Source organism: Glossina fuscipes, unplaced genomic scaffold, assembly GCF_014805625.2.
Source record: "Glossina fuscipes isolate IAEA_lab_2018 unplaced genomic scaffold, Yale_Gfus_2 113, whole genome shotgun sequence".
NCBI lineage: Eukaryota > Metazoa > Arthropoda > Insecta > Diptera > Glossinidae > Glossina > Glossina fuscipes.
This window is the reverse complement of record NW_023998456.1, coordinates 2,033,240-2,060,718: the sequence shown is the minus strand read 5'-3', so window position 1 is coordinate 2,060,718 and position 27,479 is coordinate 2,033,240. Positions and strand designations below refer to the sequence as shown.

General features: G+C 35.9%; 1 protein-coding gene across 1 annotated transcript; it reads left to right on the top strand.

Moving 5' to 3' along the window:
- Nucleotides 1-409: 409 nt before the first annotated feature.
- On the top strand, nucleotides 410-25,913 carry LOC119639726 (protein jim lovell). The gene is made up of 4 exons (XM_038037340.1): nucleotides 410-626; nucleotides 6,849-9,469; nucleotides 17,047-17,178; nucleotides 24,614-25,913. Exons 2-4 carry the CDS (start codon nucleotides 7,195-7,197, stop codon nucleotides 25,399-25,401), a joined length of 3,195 nt encoding a protein of 1,064 aa, XP_037893268.1. The 5' UTR covers nucleotides 410-626; nucleotides 6,849-7,194; the 3' UTR covers nucleotides 25,402-25,913.
- Nucleotides 25,914-27,479: the final 1,566 nt, after the last annotated feature.

The following is a 27,479-nucleotide window of genomic DNA, read 5'->3' as shown; positions in this document are numbered from 1 at the left end:
CGTTTCATCACATATGTTTGTATGCATTCATATAAACACACACTCACACACACAAACACGCACAATAGGTATCTATACGCATATATAAATGCATGTAAATATGTTTATATGTTAACTCATAAATATGATATATATATATATATATATATATGTATGTATATATATTTATATATGACCATGAACGGTATGTTATTATGCCCACTACTTGTCTGCCTTACGATTATACGCTATCCCATGTTTATTTGCATTATTTCAAAACGAAAACAGTTAAAAGTGAACACTTGTCGTGTGAAGAACATGTGTGCTTTAAAAATAATAAGAAAATAAAAATTAAAATTGAAATTGAAAGATGTGTGTGACTACTTTATTAAATTACTTAAAGAAAAAATTTTAATTACTTCACGTTTTAGTGGCATTTCAGATCCATTTCATTTGCCTTTATATTTTTTCTTATATTGTTTTAATTGAAAAAAAAAACTCTACATTAAATGAATGAATTTTTAGTGAAATCAAAAGAAAACTACGTGCAATTTATATCGATTAAAAGAAATACAAAACAACAACAAGTTCAGCTTTAAAAATTTTACACAAATATACAAAACGAAAGGACTTTGATTGATCTAGAGGTAAATGAATCCCTGCATTAGAAATAATACATACATATCCCGGTGGAGTCTATGAGAAATTTTATCATAACCATCTAAAAACTATTGAGCTTTTTTTAAAGCGATTCACGCTTATATCCATTAGATATTTGACGGGATCTCTTCAAACGGGCTCAATATTTTTTGAGACTATCAATTTTGAAATTTGTGCACGCTCGTCGCTGGCAAGGCCTTTCGCTTTCTAAAATACAGCGTCTGTAGCCCAAGGCAGTCGACAAAAATCCAGTTTTTTTTATTGTATCATTAAATTTTGTAAAGTTTCCCTTTCTCTACAATTAATTTTTGCACTTATTTTACAATCTAAGGTTTCCCGCTTAAAGTAAGTCTTAAGGCATTTGCTTTTAAACAAGAACTAAAATTTTGCTTGAAACTCCACGCGATCCTTGATAAATGCTATATCTATATTTTCATGTGTACTTATGTCGCTGTCTACCTATTGTTAATGTCTCTCTCAACAACAACAACTCTAAATAGAAATATAAAACTTAGAATGTCTTGGAGTATACCAACTTATAGTGGTGGTGAGCCGGGGTCATAAGTACATGGGCGGCTTTATGGAACTGCTTCTTCCGCGACACGACCAAAAAAAAACAATTCAATATTTAATCTTACCCAAAAAGTCGGTATTAATGCCTTTATTCTATCTGAGTAAGTAAAACGTTCTCAATGCCATCAAAGAAGCCTGCACAGGGCATTCACTACAGTTTCTGTACGAAGCATCTCACGATGTGCATATCTTTTTCACCCGTTGGCGATAAAAACATCCTCACATAGTAATACAGTTCTGCTTTGAACGAGCCCGAAAAACAACTTGATTGTCTCTACCGATGGTCGATCACTATAAAGTGACACGAGTTATTTGCGGTCGCTCCATTTTTGTTATCAGTATTCGTTTTTTGCATAAAAGTACACTTTCCATTATCTACTGTAGGTGAAATAGTTTCAATACACGATCTGCGCAATCCTTCCTCCCTTCCTTCTTTATTAAGACAACATTTTCATTCTTCGGAACGTTTAGAGAAAAAAGTGCTTAGCCGAATGACTCATCCTTTAGTATACTTAATTACAAGCTAATGTTTTGAAAAAACGAAGAAATTATTGTTTTTTAAGTACGCTCTTCGGATGTCCTTGAAATTTCTTAGTTAGTCAGCTTAGTTGAGTTATCTTTAGTTTTCGGCAAATGTCTCATGTTATTTGGCTTATTAGGTCTGATCTTCTTTTGTGGTTACTGCAAATTGTTTTCAGCGAATTCGTCAAATATATATATTTACTGAGCAAAGGAATGTATTGTGATTAAATAGTAAATGTAAATTACTTGTGCAGAAGCGTTGAAAACAATTCAAAAATGATTCGTGAATTTTTCAGCCAAAATCAATATTCATTCACGAGTACTGTATCGATCGCGGTGAGTATTTTCTTTTTTCATGATATAGAGACCACATCTTTCTTTGAGCACTAGGCCTGAGAAGAGCCTCTAATTTATACGCTGTTGACCTCTGTTGACGATGCTCGAGCGTTGATAACAATCGTATGAACCCAAAATAATAAAGTGTATACTTGTGGACTGAAATTTGTCCGTAGAAAAGAAACAAATTCCCCTTAATTTTTGAATACACTGTTATATGATTGATTATAGTGCTCATTTAAAAGTCGCATACAGCGAGTCGCGGGTAAACTCGATCACAATTTTTGTATTTGGGTTAACAGTACTTGACTAAAGAGTCGATGGGTGCAGCGATGAGTTCACGGCAGTCGGAAATGTATAATACACATAAAGACTATCTAATCTCCTTTATGACGGAAATTCCAAAATGTTGGCCAAAGCAAAGAATTATTTACGGTGCGATAAAATAATTTATTTGAATTATTTTTTTGATTTTTTATTCAATTTCATCTTCTTCTTTGCTTTTATTTGCGAATTGTTCACCCAGTAACGATATCGCGATTGCTCCGTTATCTATGTCCCGACTGAAACACTTTTCTAGGTTCCGACAGCAAACTTCTTCTACAATCTTACAATAACGTACCATCGGAAATGGTTGCCGAATCGCGTACGTAGTCATTATCAAGTTTCGCGTAAACTGTTTTAGTTAAAGTTTTCGCATTTCCAGTAACACAGGCATCTCTTTGCAGGCGAAAGCTTAATAAATCTTCTCTAGAGAGTATGCGGCGGACATTAAATGATAAGTCGTTTGAATTTCATGTTTTCGATGAGCGGTATTTGCACATCATTTGGATTTTAACGGACAGGAGCTTTGTATTTTTACCCATGGATAGATGCCTTTCCCCATGAAGATCATAAACTCTCATTAAAGTGCTGTTATAGTTTCTGCAATTAACGCCGTGCAAGCGAGCACTTTTTTTTTTTTTTGTTAGCTACTTTAGTAGTAATTTTTATTTGTTTCCCTTTCCTTTCGAAAAAAATCCAAACGACAATTATTTATGTGATCATAGATGCATAAACGCCATGCATATATCGTATGTTCATGCGCGTAATCACCTATTCAAACATTTAAAAAGACATATGTGACTTAAACATGTTTATAAAAACGAAAAGAAAATTCTAATTTTTTCTAAAGGATACGTGCCTGTAAGCAAATCCTTAAGGATATTTCAATCGTATATGTTGTTTGTTTTTGTTGTACGTTAATAGCTGATGTATGCTTTCTAAAGTTGTTTCACTTTTGTTTCGAACTCGTCTCATTTCATGCAAAGGAAGGATTTTTCTTTTATTTTTTCTTAGCTTAAGTTTCGCATCTAATTAATTCAGTATTGTTAGGCAAATAATCAGAAGAGAGAAGAGGGAGGGAGACAGTGAACAAAACAGTGGAAAAAAACGGTACAAAACGGTATTCTTCCGAAGACAGGTGTGTAAGTTAAGCATAGTTTAAAGCTTCATATGTTGGTTTAAGACTAAAATTAAAAAAGTTTTTTGCATATCTGTTTTGCTGCTTAACAGAATTGTTGTTATTTGCTTTCTGAATGCATATCAAGGATATGCAAACATGCGAGTTTTTAGTTGAGAAAAAAAAAAAAACATTTTTTTCATATACATTTTTTAATTTTTTCTGTTGCTGCTGACTCTTCTCATCTGAACGGTAGGTAGTAGTGCAAGTAAATAAAAGTGTTGATGAGTTTCCAGCACATCACACAACATACGCAACTCGTGACGATGAAAGACGATGATGATAATGATATGCGCCGCAGTTTTCGTTCCTGCAATCATACATATATATAGAAAAAAAAAAAAAAAACAAAAACAAAAACTTAACATTTATTCGGTTGCTGGAGTTAAGTAAAAGGAAAGCATATTCTCTTGCACCTATTCGCCTGCACTCACATATGTAAGTGCACGTCGTGCGTTCGTACATACTGTTTAGTAGTAATTTACTTTTAAAACAGCTGTTACCACAAAATTTACTCGGTTGTTCTTCTTTAATTTCGTTTCTTTTTCACTTTTTTTCACTTTTATTTTTTCATTCCTTCAAGACAAGAGTATCTTGTCTTTGTTTTCTTTGTAATCATCAACATTTGTACAACATTTTAAAAAAGTTGCTTTGCCTGCACATGTACGTACGTACGTCGCGGATGGTATATCCACTCATACGTGCATACAGGCATACATACATAGGCACTTACATATAACGTTGACTTGTGAAACCGCATATTAACACATGCTTTACACTTAAATGCATTACTTTTTCAATAATTAGGAAAGCGAGAGCAAAAAAAAAAAATTCAGGAAATAAATTAAGATTTAAGAAAATTTTTTTGATCAGCCTTAAGATAGATATGAAAAATAGTATAATTATGAAAAGAAAGTTAAGCATACAAGGTTTTAAAGAGACTATTAAAGTTAATATGTTTTGGTATCGTCCACAAGTTGTGGTGGGAGTGTGCAAGGTTCGCGTGCCAGTAGAAGAGAGGCGCAACTTTTACTGCAGTGAAAGTAGATAGTTTACGTTTTACTTATCAAAGTTTAAGTTGAGCTTATTATCTTAAGCGTGCCTGCCCCTTTGATACCTAGCCATGTTTTCTTGTGATCAACCAATAGATCGGTTTTTATTTTAATCAAATCAAAAAAAATGTAATCGACTGATATGTTTTGACTCAAGGGCAAGTCGTGTCGGTCCATGTGTAACATCGTTCACTGCAGTACGCACTATTTTGGAAGAAGTGTTCATATGAAAAAATATTCATTTCCAATTTTGACGTACCAAAAGTGAGTGAAAAATTTGCCCGTTCTCTATAATCGTCCCAAAAAGAATGATCCTTTAACTTGCAACACAAATTACTTTTTAATATTATACCAAATCTCCTTGATTTCAAAATCCATTGTTGAATATTTTGGGCTGCTTCTCCCGAAAAAATGCCCACAAAAGCTTCTATACAGCAACGAAGCCTAGGTTTTAGAACTTTTCGACCTTAATCGGTTTGACCTCTGATAAAAAATATGAATTATACCAAATCTGGACTACATCGGTTTAGATTGTAGGTCTTCTCTCATATAATACCCTTTCAACAAACCGTTTAAGAGCGTAAGTAAGGAGCAAGCACTAATTTTTGTTAATTTTTTCGCTTTCAATTACAATCGATGAAGTGGTGTAGAAACTTCCATGGTCTGATTTGCCGAACTACAATGTTTTAACTTGTTTTAAGTTATCTTAAGCGAAATTTTTTTTGCTGAGCTATACGACATATTCCACAAAATTGTTCATCACTGCTGTCTGACGCAAAGGTATCAAGCATTGACAAACAGCCGGCCACACGCTAGCAACAAGCGAACTCATGTACTGATTTTAAGCTTTAGATACTTGTAACTTTAAGCATTCGACTTTTGACCAGTTCAATACTTTAAAGAACTTTATCTAATATAAAAAGAAATCTCCTGTCGTTTATTCGCGCTACGTGAACAGCTATAAATAGTAAAAAAATTCGAAAGGATAATTTGAGTAAAAGTAATATACTATATACTGCAAAGCGGCCTTCACATTTGCGAATAGATGCCCTCTCAGCAAAATAATTGGCCAGGCGCTGACGTAAGAGCTTCTTTTAATGTAAGTTTAAAGTGTTAAGCTCTCTCTGGACAACGTCAGTAAAAGATGACGGAATTGATTAACATTTTATTTATATCGGAGCAGGACAACATCACTACGCGGCCTGCATAGAGATGAATTGAACGGCAAAATTCCAATCACGATTTTAAAGCCATTTTGCATCTGACGTCTCGAGTTCACGTAATATCTTAGGTGTTCTTCCGATCATCTGCCAAAAGATTTTATATTCAAAATGGCGTCGTACAATTTGACTTCAGTTTCTCCGATCAAATTGATAAATAGTCCCATTATAAAATGAAAGCTGGAAAAAGCTTCAAAATGTGCCAAATATTGTTTTAAGTCTACGCTTGTAGTTTGGAATCGATCTTAAACTTTACGCCAATTTTAATTTGAAGTGTGTAATAACTTTGCCGATAGCTGCAACTTGTACATAACGCAATCAGGCAGTACTTTGGTGTGCCTTGTACTCGGACAATAACTCAGCGCTTGTTAGTCCCGCGCCAAAAGGTGGTTACTTTTATACACAATAGTATGTATAGTATAGTATGCTAAAGTGGTTAATATTTAATCTTAGTTTAAAGGCACAAACCATAACGCCTACATAGACCTCCTTAAATAGTAAAAATATCGAGTAGATACTTGAGAATTAGGCAAATTTAAAAATATTTTCTATAGTGGATATCAATACATACATAGACACCTGGCACCTAGCTAAACCAACCCTAGTTGTTCTCTAGGCAGGACTTTCAGCTGAAGAAAATTCTGCATTTGCCTCATTTTCCTTGCTCTGCGTTTGCTAACGAAGGTGACTCGCAATGAATTTTATACAAAAGAATGACCCTTTGGTTAGCACTTTTAGGTTTATGTCACTTCCTCCTGCCCTCGGTAGTTCGATATTTTCAACGAAGCTAACTATTACTGTATTAACCAAATACAAAATCCATAACCGATGTTTCTCCGCAACTGTCGTTCCAGAGACTTCCTTTAAATTTATCTCTTTAAATACGTATGTGATAAGAAATTCTCATTACTTTATTAAAAGATGTATTTATGTATGTTATTATGTTTACTTAGAGACATAGCTAAGAGTAACGTGCGTGTTTTTTTTTTGTTTTTATTCTTACAGACAACATCATCAACGTCAACAAAAGATTTGATAAGACGAAACGCTACCGAAAGCAAAGGCAACCATACCCGCAGACATAGTGAATAACGTGGCAAACAGCAAAAAAAAAAAACAAAAAACGAAAACAAAAATTTCCATCTACTTCAACATAGTTCAACAAGAAGCTTTTACACCACCAACAACCAGCGATAGAAGTAAACAAACGCAACATAAAAAATCTGACGCAAATCACGTGATACCCTTCGAGCTCACGTGCTTTTTTTTTGTTTATTTTTTATGCTCAACTTGAGCTAAAAACAGAAGCGGGAATATTGGCAAGCTCTGATAAACAAAGAACGCAGACTGAATGTTAAAAGATTCGCAGGAAATCACTAAAAGACGCAAACAGTCGTCAACGACCGACAACGGGCTGCAGCTGGGACCGGAAACATTTATGTCACCCGATATAACGCCATCGACAACGTATCCACTAAACATGGCTTTAGACCGTCAGTCGCCCGAAGTAGCGTTAGCCTTAACTACGACGTCGGTATCAAGCGCGTTGCCAACGATCAATACGAACTCTTCTTCAAATGCTCTAACCTTGCCTTCACTAACGCCTTCGACGATGGCAGCTTCGTTGCTTAATAATAATGTAACAACAACGCCTACGGCTTCAATACCCGATCATTATAGCTTGAGATGGAATAATCATCAAAATCATATTATGAGAGCTTTCGATGCATTACTCCAAACCAAAACGCTGGTGGACGTCACATTGGTGTGCGCGGAAACAAGTATACGCGCTCATAAAATGGTTTTGTCTGCTTGCTCACCTTTCTTTCAGCGCGTCTTTGCCGATACCCCCTGCAAGCATCCCGTTATAGTCCTTAAAGATTTCCGAGGGTGGGTAATGCAGGCCATTATAGATTTCATGTACCGCGGGGAGATCAGTGTGCCGCAGCAAAGCCTTCAAATTTTAATGGAAGCTGGCGAGTCATTGCAAATACGTGGTTTAGTTGAAAGTTCTATACCAGAACATACACCCACGCCCGCCGCTTCCCCTGACGACTTCGGTATGATCGACGCTTCGCTGCTCAGCTCGGAATTGGAAAGACGTTCCAGCTTTGATGAGGAATCACCTTCCATGGTTACCTCGGCTTCGAAAATCATACTACCATCGCGGTTATTCAATGCTTCCAAACGCCGTGAGAAAGAGCGGAAAAGAGAAAAAAAAGAACGTACTCTGGACCACGAAATAGATCATAGTGATCATGAGTTTACGCCTGAAGCTTTGGTACACAATGAAAAGTGCACATCGCCCATACCTAGACGTAAGCAAGCGAGACCCCGTCGGCGCTCGAGCGACATGCCTCAAGACGTACATAGTCAGTCAAATTCACCTGCCCCCAAAGATTGCAGAATAGAATCGGAGAAAAACGATGAGCCTACTGAATTAGCATTTAATCCATGCAATGCGTCAATGGAAGCTATAAAAACTGTGATTAAATCCGAACAAGTAGAACCTATGGAAGAAGACGAAGTAGGCGAAATAGAAGAGCGAGGTGTCAGTCGAAGTCAAGAAGAAAGCGAGATCCGAACGAATGAAGTGGACAGCGGTCATGGAAACGATAGTCGCGAAAATAGTGAAGAGGCACAGCAAGAGAAAACTCGTGGAGAACAAGCTTTTCACGAGTTTGGCTCAGAAATAAACAGGCAAGACGATTTAACGAATACCGGCGATTTAGATGATGACGACGAAGAGCAGGAAGAAGAGGAAGAACGCGAAGAAGAAGAGGATCTAGAAGATTTAATTTTGAATTCAAATGAATTAAATAGACGAAGGAAATCAACGATGTCCCTAAACTCGGAAGGTCCTGAAGACTTGTGCACAACGAAAAAAGACAACGACACCAGCGGTAACCATTCAGCATCCGACAACGACGATAGCCCGCTAAACAATAATGATAGTAGCAAATTAAATAACAACCATAGCAATCACAATAATCGAGTCGTATTATCCTTAAAGGATATACGTCACCTAAACAAGCCTCCATCGTCGTCTACACCTAACTCGAGCAACAGCAACATGCATCCGTTTACGGGGTCAGGTATAAGAGATTTACGCTTAGATCGTGCTTCTATGGAGAACCAATGTAAAATGGAAGCCTTAGAAGCCCAGATGCAAGCAGCCGCAGCAGCCGCAGCGGCAGCAGCAGCAGCTAGTGGAAAAAATCCTTTCCACGAAATGGAACATCAAATGGACTTGTCGTTAGCGGCCGCAGCGGCCGCAGCAGCCGTCTCCCATCAGCACTCCCGAGAAAGAGACCAAGCCTTGCAAAGAGAGCAACGCGAATTACAACAACAACATAATGCTTATGCGAACAGCATACTGAATCAGATGGGTATGCCAAGCATGGCCCCTTTTGGGCCGGGTTCGACTGGTCCACCGCTCGGACCAGGTGGGCAAGCGCCTCATGAACGATTAGAGGAGAGTATGAATCGTTTGAGTAAGGAATTCGGACCCAGTTCACCAATGAGCCTGCCCCCGCATTACAATCCACAGGATGGACCGCCGCATCCACCTTCGCCGCTGCCCTTTCCCGGTATGTCAACGGCGTTAACTTTAACGCCGCCGCACAGTGAGTACTCAGCGTAGTTCTTTTATTTCGTATTTTTTTTTTTTTTTGAGAAGAAATTTCAATGTAAAAAAAGCCGGTTGACATCCTTTAGAAAAACAGTGAACACATTAAAAAAAAAGGAGTGCTTAGCAAAGTCAAACATATTAAATGTACATAAAACAAGCGGAAATCCTTAATAAATGTGTCATTCACTCACACGTACATATGGACGGACACACACAAAGCCATAAACACATACATACACACATTCGCATTCGCATGTTCTCTTAATGTGTGTAAAGCGACAAGCTTGCCGTTACTCTATGTGCAAAGCAGCGCGATTTACAACACCAGCATATACTTGACATTTACTTTTAGGACTCCTTTCTATTTTCCAACTTTTTTTTTTTTGTATTTTTAAACAGAAAGGTTTTTTTTCTGTCTGTCCTAACTTTGCCACAATTGTGCAACTGTCTCTGCTAATACCTCGTACGTTTTGTACTTTGCATGTATCGGCATAAAGACTTGATTCCTTGCGTCATTCTTTCTGCTTTTCTTGAATGCAAGCAATATCAACATATTCGTTAAATGATTTTCATAAACAGCACCGATGGAAGAAAGGTTTACTACTTTTGCCATTTCGTTTGTTGCACCCAAGATCCGCAAGAAAGCGTATGATTTCTTGCTGTCTGTCCATTCGTCCATCCGCTGCTATAGCTTTCGCGAACTGAAACATTGAAAATTGTCGCTTACGCGTTTCATCTGTTTTCATAGATCGGGCTGGGAAGTAAGAGGCCGCCAAGCACGCAAGCAGCAAGTGCAGGCCGAAAAGGTATCAAATTTCATAACAACGTAATTTATTATTGTTCTTGTAGTGCTTCTGTAACTGATAGATTATCTGCGGGCGTTCACAGTTTTCATTAAATATTTTGTATTTTTTTATGTTTTGTGATAGCAACCATAATTTTTCCTAAAACGAATAAATTTTCCCCATATGCACCATGCGACGATGGCTATCGTCATTGTGTTTTTGATCAATAATTAAATGAGTAAATAACAAGGTATGCTGAACGCACACTCATGATTGAGAGGTTGACCTTTCAAAATGATTTCAAAGTATACACATCTCTGCCCGTTGACATTTTCTGCAATCCATTGAAAATTTGTTCAAGTTTAAAAAGTGAAGAGCACAACATGAATTGTCAATCCAAGCTGACTTTCAGACTGAGATGAAAACACTAAAAGCCGTTGTGCAAGCATTTAGCTGATCTTCACATATCAACCCTGTAAAGGGATTTGAGATGGTTTTGAAATATTAACAGATTCAGCATATACCTTATCACAAGCCATATTTGCCCGATATTCTACGGCAGTCTTTTTGTATTCATGTGAAACATATTTTGTGAAGAAATTTATTATATTTCTCTCAAAAATGTGTTCAGTTTACAAAATTCGTCGTCAGCCTTTATTCATTTTCCGTTTTTTCGTTGTTGTTGTCGTTGTTGTCGCTGTCATTCTTGTTTTTATTTTGCATTTCTTTTTCATCATGTTTTGCTACTTATAGCACATACTCACAGAGTGTGTTGATAATGACGATGATGCAACATGTGTTGGCTGACTTTGTACCCCTAAGTAGCATAGGGAGTCAGTTAGTAGTCAAGCAGTCCTTTATAATAGTCTTTCAAATGCAGCTACAATTTACAAATGCAACAGTTGGTTGCTGTTATTGTCGCTTGTTATATACAGTAATAAAAAAAAAAACAAAAAAAGGAAAGGAAAGAAAATAAATCGATTTATATTAAGACAATTTGCCAACGCTTTGAAGTTTACAAAAAAGAATAAAATAAAGGCACTGCACTAGACAGGAATTGATGTTAAAAACACAGAAAAAAAACAAAAATTAAACCGAAGAAAGGTGAAAATTACTTTTCCTAAAAGCGTAAACGAGGACTTATACCACTTTTCATCTAATTGAAATATACATGCTTAAACGAGGCAACTAGGTTATCACTGTCAAAGACCTATTTAATTCTGCAGGCTTCAATAGGTTCTTCTATGCAATAAAAGGAACGATGCCTATGCCACCGTCAATTATTATAACAATCACGGCTTTTCTTTAGATATCTCCGCAACCAACAAACATCCGTTTGCATATTTCAAAGATTTTTTTCTCTTGTAGAATGCAGTAAATAAAATGAACTTAAACGTTGGCGCAAAAGCTTGAAATGGAGAAAAATTTTTGTTATATCTTTAAGGGTTCAGAAAACGGAAATACATGACACTGTGTGTGTACAAATATGCGGAGTACCAATTTATTTCTTGATAATCCGAGAATTTTCATTTTCGAAATGAGGACAATTAACTTGGACTAAATCGTCTTCCATGGGAAGAGGGCAGAGTAACATAAGAAGAATGAGAGTGCAAGATAAGCGATTAGGTATATAGGGACCACAGGGACTTGTATGTTCACTCGAAAGTAACTGGCATAACCGGCGCACTTTCTTGAGAGATAAGTGCAGAGTGTTGCTGGAAGTCAGTCGAGCAACGCAGCGAAAAGGGTATGATTACATGTAACCGTTTCCTATTTCTCTTTTACTGGCAAAGCATTTTATCAGACATGTACGTTTGAGTTTCTTACGCGTACAAGTGAGCTGGCCATGTCTATTTGTCCCTACGGCTGCGTTTTCCTATGTCGTTTAAATTCAAATTTAAACTTCATATCTGTGGCAAATATGTCTTTTACTCTAAGTAACAGATTAAATTTAATGCTCGAGTAAAAGTCTTATAATCAAATCTCTCCAATGTGTATATCACACAAAATCTGAAAGTTGCGATTGCAACAGGATAACAAAGTTGTATATCCAGCCTACTTAGGCAAGCATACAAGGATTGCTAGGCCTTTTTCACTTCTTCCGCTTCAAATCATTAATCTTGAAGATAACGCTTTAAAATTTTCGTTGTATCAAGAATTTCCCAGGCCTTAGCAAATGCAGCTTTTATATAGGGGCCTACACTTGCAACTGTGTCTTCTCCAGCTGCCCCTTTGTCATCAAGAGAGTTCAGCAACTTGTAGATAACTGCAGGGACATGTCTAAAGCAATTCAAATTTCGCGCTTATCCGATATACCTAATATATTTTAATATTCACATAGGTGCAGCATACGTAAAGTGTGTGACATCTAAAGAGACTTGAGATAAACTCTTTGTTTTCATTATACCGATCGATTCGGAATCATTTTCTACACTAATTTAGGCCACACCACGTCTAAGCTACATCACATTTGCTCGTAGTACAATAGCGGACTTCGCCCCAAGAACGGACGTTGTTTTATGATGACTTCCCATATAAAATGTACTTTAGAAGAAAATTAGTTCTCGAAAAAATAGCAAGGAAACAGTATTTTGGTATACAAAGTCGATTTGGACCAGAAAGGGCTATGAACACTCTTTGGAGTCCATATGATAAGAAGGGCAAATTTGTAGATCTTTAAAATGGAAATTTGTCCAGAATAGCGATTTGGTAGATAGGCTTACCGCAGTAAGCTTGAACCATATAAGCCCCCTGACCCCTTCCATGTAAGCTCTTTTTAGAAGGCAGATCCCTATATGCTATCAGTCTAATTTTGAATATTTTACGACAAAAATAGCTGAAGAATAATAAGTTTTGTACAGAAAAAATTAGCTTTGCCTGATTTGGACAACATTTTGAGTGTTCCTATGTCTGCGCTATAAGATAGCCCTTTACGTGGTAAGGGGTTATTAGACAGCGGTTCATGAAAAAAATAACTTAACTATTGTATTAGGCAATGTGGTGTAGCGTCTTGACAATGAAATCTTTTATTTTTGATGCTAAACAGCTATACATTTAAGATCGGCAAAAGTATTTCGCAAGGGCATCGTTATCGAATAACCGACTCGTCCTTAATTGACAACTTACATCGCAATTTTTATGTATGTATTTGAGGGAATGGAAATCAAAGATTTTCCTCGTGAGTCCTTTTTTATAAATAAGTCTTGAAACAACTTAAGAAAGATCTAAAAATATAGACTTTCAGTAATAGCACACGATATCGATTGCTTTGTATGTGTGTTATTTATGTACAGCTCGAGGGGCTTTTACACGGTGGTTCTTAATAAGTACTACAAATCGATTAAAAAAATTTCTCTTATATCTTTATCACCTATGACGCTGACTGGTGTGAACCTTACTGTAGTTGCACATCCTAACCGCTACAAGTCGAAGCGTTATTCTTAAAGGAATTTTGCAAATTATATGATTTTTGTGTGGATAATAGTTTAAGAAAATATGAACGAAAAAATTTGTGAGGACAATTTCATTCCTACTGCTTAGCTGACGAAGAGTCAGACAATGGGACAGGCAGACAGTCATTGCGTGGAATTACACATTTACGCCGTTAACATCTTTAAATATCTTTTCATATATTTTCCACGTATTAATAATATCCGTTCGCGTAGAAAAGAAAGCGAAATTCAAAAGAAAAAATGTATTAAACAAATTGTGCAAGACGGACATACATGCGCACACGTATAGATTTTAAAGGATATATAAAATAAATTAAGGCTGGCAAAGGAATAAACAAACAAACAAATAAACAAACGTACGCAACAAACTTACATATGTGCATAAATATGAAAAAAGAAATGTCTACTTATGGGGTTTACTTACTTACTTATATACTTACTTATATATGTAAGCGATTTTATGCAAACGCGCGACATAGGTAATGCGACAAAAATCTATATAATAATGTATGAAAAACTCCACTAACTACTGCATAAATAACCTGAAGGTATGATAAGAAACAGCGAACAGGCAGATAGACAGACAGACAGACAGACAGACATACAAAATGAAATGAAAAAAAATGATATATGGTTGCGCGTGTATGTAAGAAAAAAAAAAAATCCTTGAAAAAATACGTAAAGAATTCCGATGTTTTTATTTGAGAACGAATCCCTTGGAAAGAGTATTCGATTCATTGCACTGTTAGCTGAAAGTCAAGGAAGTCAAGAGTTATATGCCAAAAAATAAATAAAATTTTGTGTAAGAAAAATCATTGAACTAATATGTACATTAAATGCAAATATAATAAGCGCATACATCCTCTCCTCACATAGCGCATCCTCCCGCACATCAGCAAAGGCTAAATGCAAGTACAAGATAGTCTAAAAATTAATGAGCCCAACTATAGCGTATGTGCCACTGTACTTCGTGCGCGCGAATATGAATTCAATGAATTAGTTGTGTTTAACTTGTTTTGGGCTTAGTATTTTTTTGATTGTCAAGCGTACAATAAAAAAATCTCTAGAAAAATCACATACATCTCCTTTGAGAAACCTTAAGCAGCAGAAACAATGCAAAGTAGCAAAGAAAAAACCACGCATCCTATTATTTTTCTTTTATTTAGTCTTCATCTCGATTCTTCCGCTTTTATGAATCATTATGAATGATTGTCATTATAATAAAAACTGTCATATACTTACTTACATACACGTAGTAGGTAGGTAGGTATGTGAGCAGACACGCATACATACCAGGATTCCTTTGGCATAACTTGAATGACTTAAATATATTTTCTTTAACAATTTCTTAAGGATCTCTCTTTCCTTTACTCTCTCTCTTACACACATGCATGCATACTTACATATACTAATCTATTATTCGTTTTCTAGATTATTATGAATTTTTTTTTTTTCCGTAAGCTTTCATATATATGATGAATAAATTTTAAGCAATCATTTAATACAAACTGTCACTAAATCATTACCGTTATAACTGTCAAATTTGCGTGTATGTGCGAGTGTCATGTGATTCCACTTTTATAGAAAAGAAGGACTTGTTTGACAACCTTTGCAGTTAGCTTATGCAATACACGATTCCTGTCTCTCTCTCTCTCTCTCTCTCTCTCTCTCTCTCTCTCTCTCTCTCTCTCTCTCTCTCTCTCTCTCTCTCTCTCTCTCTCTCTCTCTCTATCTCTTTTTGCCATCTTTTCAAACTCCTTAATTTAGTTATATTGTATTCAATGAATTCACTACTGAAGAGCATGTGTAATGAATGCACACATTTATTCACCTAAATCTTTGTGTGTATGTATACGTGCATTTAAAAGAATAAACGAGCGCACTTCAAGCGTAAAATCTTAATAGAATAATAAGTGCTATTGTTTTCTCGCTGATGAGCCAAGTTCTTATAAAAATTATTGACAGAGCTCCGTGAAGTTGCAATAACTAGAAAACGTAGAAAAACGACAAGAAGAAAAGGACCTCTTAAGAGACAATACAAAGATTACATGCCCGTGAAGGCGAATCTTTAATATACACTACAACAAACCCAAATATTATGTTCGTTTTGCTAAGTTTTGTTTTGAACGTGCCGCTGAGGTGACTTATAAACTGCTCTTTCGCCCTTATTCCGCAAAATATTTATAACTGAGTTTAGGTCAGTTACGCTTGTAATGTATAAGCACAATTTGTTATCCGTTGTGGACGTGATCACAAGCGGAGCAACTCAATTCTCGTATTAAATTAAAGATTGTACGACATTATGGGCGCGAACGGTGGTGTCATTCTTTTTTCGAATTAAACTGTGTCCCCATCGATTAGGGGGCGCACACGCTAAGTTTCAATTTCCCAACTCCACTTCCACGGCTAGACGCGCGTAAACCCGGATAGACAGTCGGCACTACATTAAATGAAATCAGTAAGTCAATTATGCTGATCAATAATATTTCAAGAAGTAAATAAGAGACGTTCTCGGACATCACAAACGACGATCGTTTTTGCATTAAATCTATAACAATATTTATATCGAATTGAAATCTGATTAGGGCAGCACGCATTTTTAATCGATATTCTTTTCCGCGTTCCCCTTCTCCAATTCGTTAGTCACTCCATGTAGGAAGCTTATCACTCGAAGTCCCGCATCTAGTTGTAGTTCTTAGATGTAAAAGATGAGCTCATAATACTAAACAAAGTCACGAGATCTTCGTTACGTATTTCTAAGTAGCGCAAACCGTCGTCGACCATGTAAAATTTACAAATCTTCTAATTATGATCGTTTCAAGTGATGGATAAGAATGATTGATCATTACAAAACTTTTCTAAGAATCCTTGTGAATATGTATACCAAGTTTTATATAAACATTTTTTGTCCGTTGGGGCGAATTCCGGGTTTTTCTTTCGGCCCACTTTGTATAAAAAGGCCAGTAAGCCGAGAATTGGTTGAAGGTGCAGATTGCCGGCCTTAGCTAAATTGGCCTGAATAGCTAAGTAACTAAGTAACAACTCGTGAGGTCATATCTCGGTGCGGTGGAGTTTATTTTGGTGTGTACTCAGTCGGTAAAGCCAAACGACCTCTCTCTTTCTCTTTCCTCGTTTCTTTGGAATCGTCATCGTGTTACGCGAATAGGGGAAAAAAGTCAAAAAAGGATCTTCCGCTGCTAAAGATTATAAAGGATATTTTTGGTGGTGGGAAAGTGGGAAATTTTTACTAAATTTTCTTTTAAGGCTTTACTTAATTAATGCATTAATTTAATTTTAAGAATATTTACGAATAATTTTTTCTTGTCTAATTTTAGTGTTCGGCCTCGATTCACCTTTGGGTCTTTTTCCGCCTGGTATCGACCCAGGTAAACTCTACAATCCGTTAATGGAAATGTCTGATCCGAGGGGTATGCCCAGTGATCCACCGCCCTTTCTAAAAAAGAAAAGTAAGTAAATTATTTTGCAAATATTCCATAAACAAAACCCAAACTGTTGTCGTTCCCTTCATACATAACATGTGAACTTGATTTTCTTTTATTTATTTGTTTTGTTTTTTTTTTTTTTTGGTTTTTATTGCTTATCTCCGTACAACCTTAAATGACATGACGACGAAACCAACAAGTCTGACCTATAAAATAAGATTCCCAAGTGTTTAATGACTTACGTAGTTGTCTTCCTTCATACGTGCATACATGCTGGCATAGACGAATGATTCGAACAAAAGTTTGCAAGCGATCGGTTTCAGCTAATCTACCGTAAAATATCTACGAATATGTTGGTTATGTGAAATTCAAATAACCTTTCAAACCCTATTTTATGTAGATGTACTCTATTGCTATTGATAGTATTTTGGCATTTTAATTAAAAATGTCACATTTGTCGCAAACTGTTGTGCATACATCAACCCTGGACGTAATGGTAGACTTTTTTTTAGAATGAATCGAATTATCTCTTATAACGTACAAGTAACGCTTTTGCTGAACGACTACCTAATGAGCAACGACTCTGCCTGCGTGTGCCAATAGGGACAAACAAACAAACCAAAGAAAATCAATCCCTTTTACAATCCTATAAACAAGATGGAGAAGATTTCCGAACGAATTAGAAACAAACTTTATAAGACAAATTGGTGGACATATTGAAGGAAAATATTCCCGCCTATCAGTTTTGATGTGGAGATGGCGATTTAGACACCCAAGACTCAAAACAGTTTTAAATCCTCGACCGCCTCGCATGCTAAGGTTGCAACAAGCTTTTCACTTTCCTTCCAGTAACCAGGCTCCAAGCGGTTGCTTTCTAACCGCGAAAAAAAAATTCGCTATCCGTCAGACAGATTAAATTAAAGATTTATGCAATTTTCATATACGTGTTTAACATTTTCGACATGGTAAACTTGTGAAATTCGTTTTAAATCGAGCCTAGTATGCAAAACTCATAGACGTGTAGGCGTTGAGCCGCATAAAACTTGTGCCCGCTTTAAAGCGAGTTCTTAGTCCTCTCCACCTCAAAGCTATCCGTCATAGGCGTAATATGTTTTGTTCGATGCTTTGTTGAGTGTATCAGTTGTGGCGATTCAGAGCACTTTTACATTGGCCATCATCTACGCGCTATTAAGACATCTTTGCAACAGGTTTTATAATCAACAGACACACCGAAGATTCTCATATTAATCGTATAGGATGTCGTATATATCGTATATCGTTCCACAAAAGTAAGTGTTAGAAAATAGATTTTCTCACGATTTGATGGCACTTGCAGTCCGCTTTATGTGCACGCAGCTATTTATTAATTATGCAGGAACAGTTGAATCCATTGATATTATTTTCGTAACTGAGATATCGTTAAGTAGAAGCTTAGTCCAAGTTGCATTTTAAACAAGTAAAAAAACATTATAGTATAACAGCTTTTCAGAGGTACACATTATATTGGAAGCGGCATAATCCGAACCATTTTCAATAGCTTCCGTTCTTGGGCCAAAACATGGCGGTCATAAAAAAAATTCCCAAAAATTGCGACCTTTCAGTTGAACATAAAACGGACAGAAGGACCGACAAGCTTAGAATCATTAGCCGTAAACGGGATGGGTCAATCTCAAGTGTTCAGGCAAAGTCCAAAACAGGTTGTAGTGCCGTGTTCCAAAAAAATCGAAAAATTGCGATTTATAGGTTGAACAAAAGAGTATAAAAGGACAGAAGGGCAAGCTTCTGGGTGTTGCCTACCGGTTTAATATACCCTTGCACTACATTTGGTTTAGAGTACAAATAATAAAACATGCCTAACTTTTGTTGGTAAACTCGTTTAAACATTTACAAGAAGCCCTCTCTTGCTTCAGAAGTAGTGTCCTTTTCTTGCGGTTTCGGTTACCAAGAAATATCTGTGAAATAACTGTTGTGTAACTTCATTGTTGTGTGTTAGCGCAACTGACATCTAAACTACATCTTCGAGACACACTTAACAGCTAACCGTTGTACGGATACTTGCGTATAAATATGTCTTACCACATCTATCTTTAAACCATTTGAATGGAAAAGCTACAATTCAATCATTTTCTTAAGTTTATTAGCCGGGGTTTTAAATAAAAATAATGCAAAAGAAATATCGAAATGTAAAATGTAACAGAAACAGAAACAGCAACGGAAAAAAAACAAAAAACAAATTAAAATAAAAATCAATGCATCAAAATCATGTGAGGCGGTAAATTCAATTTTGTGGTTTTCCTGTATTTGCTCATTGAACATGTGCACCTATGCATATCATTCAATAGTTTTACTTCGATTTATTCAGTATTGTTTTTTGCTCGTGCGCTCAACACCAAATACGAGAGGCATGTCAAGTTTAACGTTGCATTGATCCGGGGAGGAAGATCATATCGAAAAGCTGACCAAGTGCACGCATTTTCGCTTATTTATTGGCTTTTGCTTTTCTTATCCTTTCTTCCTTTGTCTTGTCGTGTTTTCTTTTTCTCTTCTCTTCTCCTTTCTTATCGTGTTTCATTCTCTCTTCTCTTTTTGCTCTTTTCTTCCTTTCTATTTTCTTTTCTTATCGTTTCTTTTGTTCTGTCCTTAGCTTCTCTTCTCCTTTCTTATCTTGTTTCATTCTCTCTTCCCTTTTTCCTTTCCTCTTCCTTTCTCCTTTCTTTTCCTATCTTTTCTTCTGTTCTGTCCTTCTCTTCTCTTCTCTTCTCCTTTCTTATCCTGTTTCATTCTCCCTTGTCGTTTTCCCTTTCTCTAGCTTTCTCCATTCTTATCTTATCTTTTCTTTTGTTCTCTCCTTTTCTCTTCTCTTCATTTCTCTTCCCTTTTCCTTTCTTATCGTATTTCAATCTCTCTTCTCTTTTTGCACTTCTCTGCCTTTATATTTTCTTTTCTTATCTTTTCTTTTGTTCTGTCCTTCTCTTCTCTTCTCTTCTCTTCTTCTTTCTTATCGTAATTCATTATCTCTTCTCTTTTTGCTCTTCTCTCCCTTTCTATTTTCTTTTCTTATCTTTTCTTTTGTTCTCTCCTTTTCTCTTGTCTTCTCTGCTCTTCTCCCTATTTTCGTTTATTCACGCATTCATTACCTTCTTGCAAGAATGTAAGTACAAGAAATCTTGCTTCGAATGTATGTGTATCACCAATATACCAGACATTCTTCTATTGCAAATAGATTAGAAACTTCAAAACTCATCCGTATATCCCTATCCCTATGGAAGGTTAAAACAGTGCTTAGGGCTGGAAATTTTCTAATGACCACTGGATGTTCGCAATCCGCTGTCTATGTAGAAGAAAATGCATTTTACTTGTCACCCATATGCCACGCATGTAGAAGAAGCATTTCACTTTGTAATAATAAGTGACTTAAAGGCTGAACGAAGAGCACTTAATAATCGGCTTAAGACAAATAAAAGTTACATCTCAAGACATTTTATATGCAACATACCTTGCAATATAAACATAATTTTGAATAATTGTCTTTTTGCTCCATTTTTTCTCTTTTTTCTTAAAGTGTTACTTACGCGACAATGTTCCGTTGGTACTGTTAACCATATGCCCGGACAGACATTGCAGCTAACCTCAAATTGTTAATAGAGTTTCATTGAAATTATCGCGTATGTATGCATGTACGTATGTGTGAAAAAGAGCAGCAGCCCATGGTTCTCGTGTAGTTTTATATCATTGCAATGATAAAATGCTATCCTCATTTCCTCAAAATCATTAAAATTGATTTAAAACTAAACTTTCCCTTCTTCCCGTCTTCTTCTTGTTATTACTATTAAATCAATTACATAATAACTTTATTTTCATTTAATGTATATAAAAAAAAATAAAAAAAAAGGAAATGTGAATGACGAAATTTGAGGAAAAACAATCTTTTTTGGATTTTATCTTCTCCCTCGTGGAAATATTTGCTACGATTTTGTATGGAAAACATGTCGAAGAAAAACCAACCGTCTCTAGTGATAAGCATCTTTTCGTTTTTAGTTTGCCTGTAAGCAATTTTCATGTGCGCCAGCAAACGAAACACGCTAGAGTTTATATTTCGGCTCAATATTTATTCGCGCTTTGTAGATGTGCTGGTGTGGGTGTGTGATTAAATGATTTGTTCACATTTTAAGCGTGATTTAAGATTTGCCACATTTAGTCTCGTTGTCGTTTGTCTTTCCACTATCGGCAAAGTATATTTAGCTACTTGTGCTTGTTCGTTAGGCAAGAGAGACGGAACATCATCCTATGATCAATTCCCTACATATTGTTTGCCTTCAAACGTACAAGAACTAGAAAGAAAAAGTCCCTTAGAACTAATAAGAAAGATATAAATTTAGCTGAGAGGAATATCAGATACTCATCATAAGAATATGGTATGGAAATCGTTTAGTTGTTTTGTTAACTTTTCAGATCGCTATCTACTACGTACTTTGTAAGCTAATAAAAAATTTGCGATACTTTCGTGATTATTCAGCTCATTATGTCTGCTGATTGCTTTAATTTTTATTTTATTTTGAACTATGAAAGGAACGAGAAATCTTCAGTCACAGCTTCATGGCACTAAGACAATAGGACAAACTACGAGGTAATCCTTTAATCTGTGCAGCTCCTCATCTTAAATGGAGAGTAGTTCGGGAAATGTAGGTTTCAGAGAAGATTTTTTCATCTCCTCCGACTTCCTGAAAAGTTCACCAATTGCGTTGAAATTCTAAACAACTCTCCTGCTATCTTCCGATCGAAGGGACGAGCAACTTTAATTGTTGCCCCTTATTTTGCACTAACAAAACCTTAAATATTCTTGCCCTTCCCTCTTTAACACTGACAGATGAAAAAAATCTTGCTTTGTCATCCGAGTATTCGCCGCAAGGGTGTGTTGCGCGATATCCACTTCGGTTTTCTGTATTTACATTAGCTTACATCAGCAAAAGAGTTCCTTCGCCTTTTAGGGCCATAAACGAACCGTCATAAGAATGGAACCGTCCATCAGGCAAGCCACAAAACACGCAATTGGAAGTCGAAAAAGATAATTCTGCTGAGTATAACTTGGAAGTCTAGTACTTCAAATTATGTGCTTGTAAATGTGTGACAAGGCTCTGTCATTATCATTACTATCAACTTAGCCAGAGATATAAGTTCCAAGGATGAAGTCTTAAACCACTTGCATTTAAGGTCTTATCGAAAATACTAGGGCACCGGAGATTTGAACCCATGACCATTCAGTTTGTAATCAAGATCTTGTGTCTCCGCGGCGATTTAGGCCAGCTTGACATATTTTTATGCCCGTTTCACCTTCAGTGCACTATGCACCAGAGATGTTTGGCAGTCTTCCGCAGTAACGGCGTTGGGTTGGTATGGCCTGACGCAAACAGTTCCTAAATGGCATCCACAAAATGCAGAGTATGGATGTGAATTTATAAATGCTCAGTTTAGCTGTGTGATGTTCACGCTTCGTATAATCTGCGCTAAGGTTTACTGTGCTTCGGAATGCCGTAGCATAGCTGTTGTTCGTCCAAAGCCTCTTTCTGCTTTAAATTGACCTGAACAAGTAACGGTTCTCTTATTTATTGTATTTTTGGCCCTTTCTTGTCGTCGAGTTCAATGAGGTTATATCTACTATATGTTATCTAATGTACTTATATCTGCTGCACCGTAGACCGTGAACGTAATATTTTTCCATCGAGTAGTGGCAGTTTACTGTCAAACAAGTCACGTTCTTTCCAGGCGAAATTTAGGAAATATGCAAACGTTCAAAAGGTGGGTGTCACAATGAATTATTTTACACACAGCAAACCCTGGTTTAATTCTTCCCATGTACCTCCTTCCCGTTATATAATAAAAATTCTTAAGCAAAACGTAAAAGTGAAATTTCTTCCATTATACCTAAGTTATATATGAGTTATTTGCCTAAGTGGCCGAGTAGGCAAGAGTCTTGACTAACAATTCAATGCTCGTGGGTTCAAATGTCAAGTGCGGTAGAGTTTTTAATAAAGCCGCAAACCTTAGCCGCTAGTTCTTTAAGACTTTTAGTCTTAGAATTTATTCTCTGGCTAAATTTATAATAATAATACTAATAATAACATATATGAGTTATAAGTGTATCAAGGGGAAGGAAAAGGGTTTCCATCTAGCAAAAAACCTCATAAAAAGATTGGTTGCTTTTTCCATTTTGGGTCGATACTATTTTATTTTTCAAGCGCAGTCATTAACGAAATTTTTAATCCTATATGTGCAACCCATTGACATCTTAGTCGTCTAAGCATAGACAGATATAACTAAAATACCTAGATTCAGCTTGAACACACTAAGCGTTACAGAATTTAGGGACTTTTAAATTCCAATTGGAGATTGGAAGCCTTTGATAATAAAAGTTAATGCGCTTCTTATTTCCTCCCGCTACAACTCCGCCTTAACTTGGAATAATGTTACGTCTCTCCTCGTATAGCTCTCTTGAGACTGCCCCGTGTCTAGGTAAACATTAAAACTGCATTTGTGATGAAATAAAGCGTATTGTTCACAGAAAACAAACATTTGTAAACGTATCCAAGAGTCGGTCCGATTCGTAGCTTTCATCCTTGTTCATTCCCTTAACACAAAAAGCAAGAACAAGAAAGAAAAAAAGGAATCAAAAGAATATAAACTCTTTATAAAGATCACATATTGTTATTGTTTTTGCAACAACCTGTGGCAAAAAGATATCAGATAAGCATCTCTCTAGGTGAACACTGAACTCAATTGAGATGCACACAAGTCAACAACCAACATATTCACAAAAGGCAATAGAGCACCAGCATCGGTAACTTTAGCAGGCAAGAGTCAGTTCGATAAACATATGTAAGCTTGAACTAAACACACGCATACATATAGGTTTGTGAATGCATATTATTAAGGCATGCATGATATTTAGAGGAGTGAGTTTAACGTATGGGTTACATGTGGAGGAATTTTCCTTCTTTTTCAATTTTTATTGCAGTTTTTTCTTTCATTTTTCTTCTTTTTTTTTGTTTTCGCTTAACTTATTTTTACTTATTATTATTATTGTTGTTGTTGTTGTGTAATTTGCATATGGAACCACCACAGTGTGATCAATGATAAAGTTTTTCTACACAATACACATGACGATGATGATGATGATGATGATGATGATGACGATGATGATGGTGATCAACATCAGTATCGTAATCATTGCTATTGTGTATGTGAAGCCCCTTTTTTTTATGCTATTGCCGTTGTTCTCTTTGTTGTTACTCTGTCTCTGCAGGGTGTGGGTGATGAAGTTTATTAGGTTTTAAAAGTTTATAAACGTGTTTGTTCGATGATTTAAAGGAATTAATACATTAAAAGCCTTTTAAAGATAATCTATTGAGTATAACCGCAACTCTATTTTGTTCCCCTCTTCTTCTTTTTCTTCTCGTTACAGTGCCCAGACCAAAAGGCCAGCATTCAGCGCCTAGGGGCGGTCCACCGCGTTCCTGGACTAATGCTGAGCTAACGGAAGCTTTACAGCACGTATGGAATAAGAAAATGACAACTTCTCAGGCTTCGCGCATCTTCGGCATACCTTACAACTCTTTGCTGATGTACGTGCGCGGCAAATATGGAAAAAGTCTAAAGCTTGAGCAGCTACGCAAAGACTGTATTAGTGGTCCACCGTTAGAATTACTACAAATGGGTGCAAGTGGAGGCAAAAATTCCGGGGAGACTAGAGAGCAGAGGGAGGCGCGCAAAGAAGCTCAACGTAATGCCGCCGCTAATGCAGCGGCTGAGTTAGATTTAGCAGCCGGTTTAGCGACTGGACAAGGCAGCGGTCCGCATAACGCTAACTCTGAAGCTGATTTGCTGGGTGGCCCTAACGCTTTATTCAATCCTTTTAATCCTCAAGGATTTTACCCCGATTTTCCGGGAGGTTTTCCTGGCTTACCGTTAAGCATGTTGAATCTCTTACCACCCGCAGACAGATCACAGCACGGTGGCGTAATGCATCACGGCCTAGGAATGGATGAAGATTGCAAATCCGATCGCTCCAAGCAATCATCATCTTTGGATGATGAATTTGCGGCGGCAGCTCAATCTTTAGCAATGCAACGAGCACCTGAGGAGAGACGTCACGGCGATCTAATGACCAATAATGCGACAAATAATAATTCAAATTCTGCTTCCAATTCACAGGCTAATGGCGGTGGTGGGGCGGGGGGACAGCAAGATTGAAATTTATGGCGGGATTGGGGTTCAAATCCCATGTTTTTCCCGCCAGCAGAAAACAATTACGACTTTCTTAATATCGACGATCCTTTGATAGCCGACCTAACCAATAGTAACCGACGTCATCATCATTGTTCGACATCCGAACGAACGCGTGAATTTAATCAAAATTTATATATGAGCCGTAAGAAATTAAGACGTTATCGTCAAAAACGTTTCAGTAAACATCATGGGCATCATGGCCATCAAAATCATCATCACCATCATCATCATCACGGGCATCAAGCATCAGCCCATCCAGCTCGTCCAGTAACAGGTAATAATAAAGACAATGCGATCAATGCATTTATGAATCTCCCGAATCCTTTAAACATCTCGCCGACCGTTATACGAACTTAGAGGTAAAAACTAACACTTAAGTAATGCTGGCTAAGAAAGAAGAAAGCCTCCTCTTAAATTTCCTTTTCCCTAAAAATTTGTTTATCGGTTTCTATCCAATGTGTTTATTACAATGTTTCCTTAATTTTTTTTCTTATTATATGTAAGAACGAACAATACCGATAATTGGGACATCGGCTAAGTAATTATTGGTTGCAATATAAATATATATAGATGTATTTTTTTTTTTTTATGCCAACTAGCGACTTTTTCTGGCTTTTTGTTTCTATTTGGTTTTCTTTTTCCTTTTCTTGTCCATCGCTAAAGTGCTCGGTTAGATCAGATAAGTCACTTTAGGCAAATTCTGAACCAATTTGGTCGGTCCGCACAGCTGTCCGTCAATAGTTGAGTAGTTAGTTCAGGGGGCTGCCGGGAGGTTATATAGAAAGCCAAAACTTGAACTCTATGTGCAAAGGCGACCGAAATCCGTAAAGCGTTCATAGTACCGCTATATGTATGTCTTTTACAAGTTCAAAGTGGAAATCGTCATATCCTTAGGAATTATCAACGTACATACAACCGCAGATATACTGAGGTGATGGACGTGCAAGTCTCGCCTTACGGCAGGTGCAATTTTCTTCTTTTTTTTTTGACACAAGCTGACAATATTAAGAAAATCTTATTAAAAGTTAATGCTTATAAATAAAAAACAACGATTTAATTTAAAAAGAAAAAATATACACTTATGCTTATAATACTTACTTATATAATAAATATAGCAGAAATTGTTTGTTTGTTTTTTTTTTTTTTTTTTTTACTACATATAAACAAAAATATAGATTTTTTTATGTTTGGTGCTTTTAGTTCCTATATATATATACATTTTTTTTTTTAAACCTGTAAAAAAATGAATATTCAATTATCTCTTTTAGTTTTAATTTAATAATTTTTATTAAATTAAAAAACATTTTTTTTTTTTTTATTAGAAAATATCCAATAAAATCCAAATCGCAGACTTTCAAAGTCTTTTAATGTTAAATTTTGTATTAAATAATTTTTCTGCTTTATTATATTTTAAGTTTAATTTTTAAAATTTTACAATAATCAAAATATATATTTTTTTTTTTGTTTATAAATTTTTAGGAAAATAAAATTAACTGTAAATATAAAAAAAAAAAATGAAAATGAAAATAAGAAAAAACGCCAGTAGTATTACATAAAAACCAAAATCATTTAACAATAACCTTAAGTAGTAAGAATTATTTGTTTATTAATTTTTACCTTATTATTATTTAATATAACAAAAAAAAAACTATTCGGTGTAAAAAAGAAAAATTCAACCAACAAAACCAAGATATTGTCATACACACGCAAGTCTCATCCGATCTGAAAGTGTACAATAGTTCGGCTTGTGCATCCATAAAAACAAGACAACAACAACAACAACAAACAAATACTCGATATAAATAAATTATTATACAAATTATAATAAAATGTAATAATCTATGTAAAAAAAAAAAATAAAAAAAAAATCACACACACAAATAGATATGTATATTTACATGTATACATATAGAAATTAAATTAAATGTTTAAAAAAATCTTTGGCTTTAGTTTTATTTCTTCGGTTTTTGCTTTTGCCTTTTCTTTTCCTCGGATTTTCTTCTTTATGTTTATGTTTTTTTTCTTTTTCGTTCAAAAAAAAA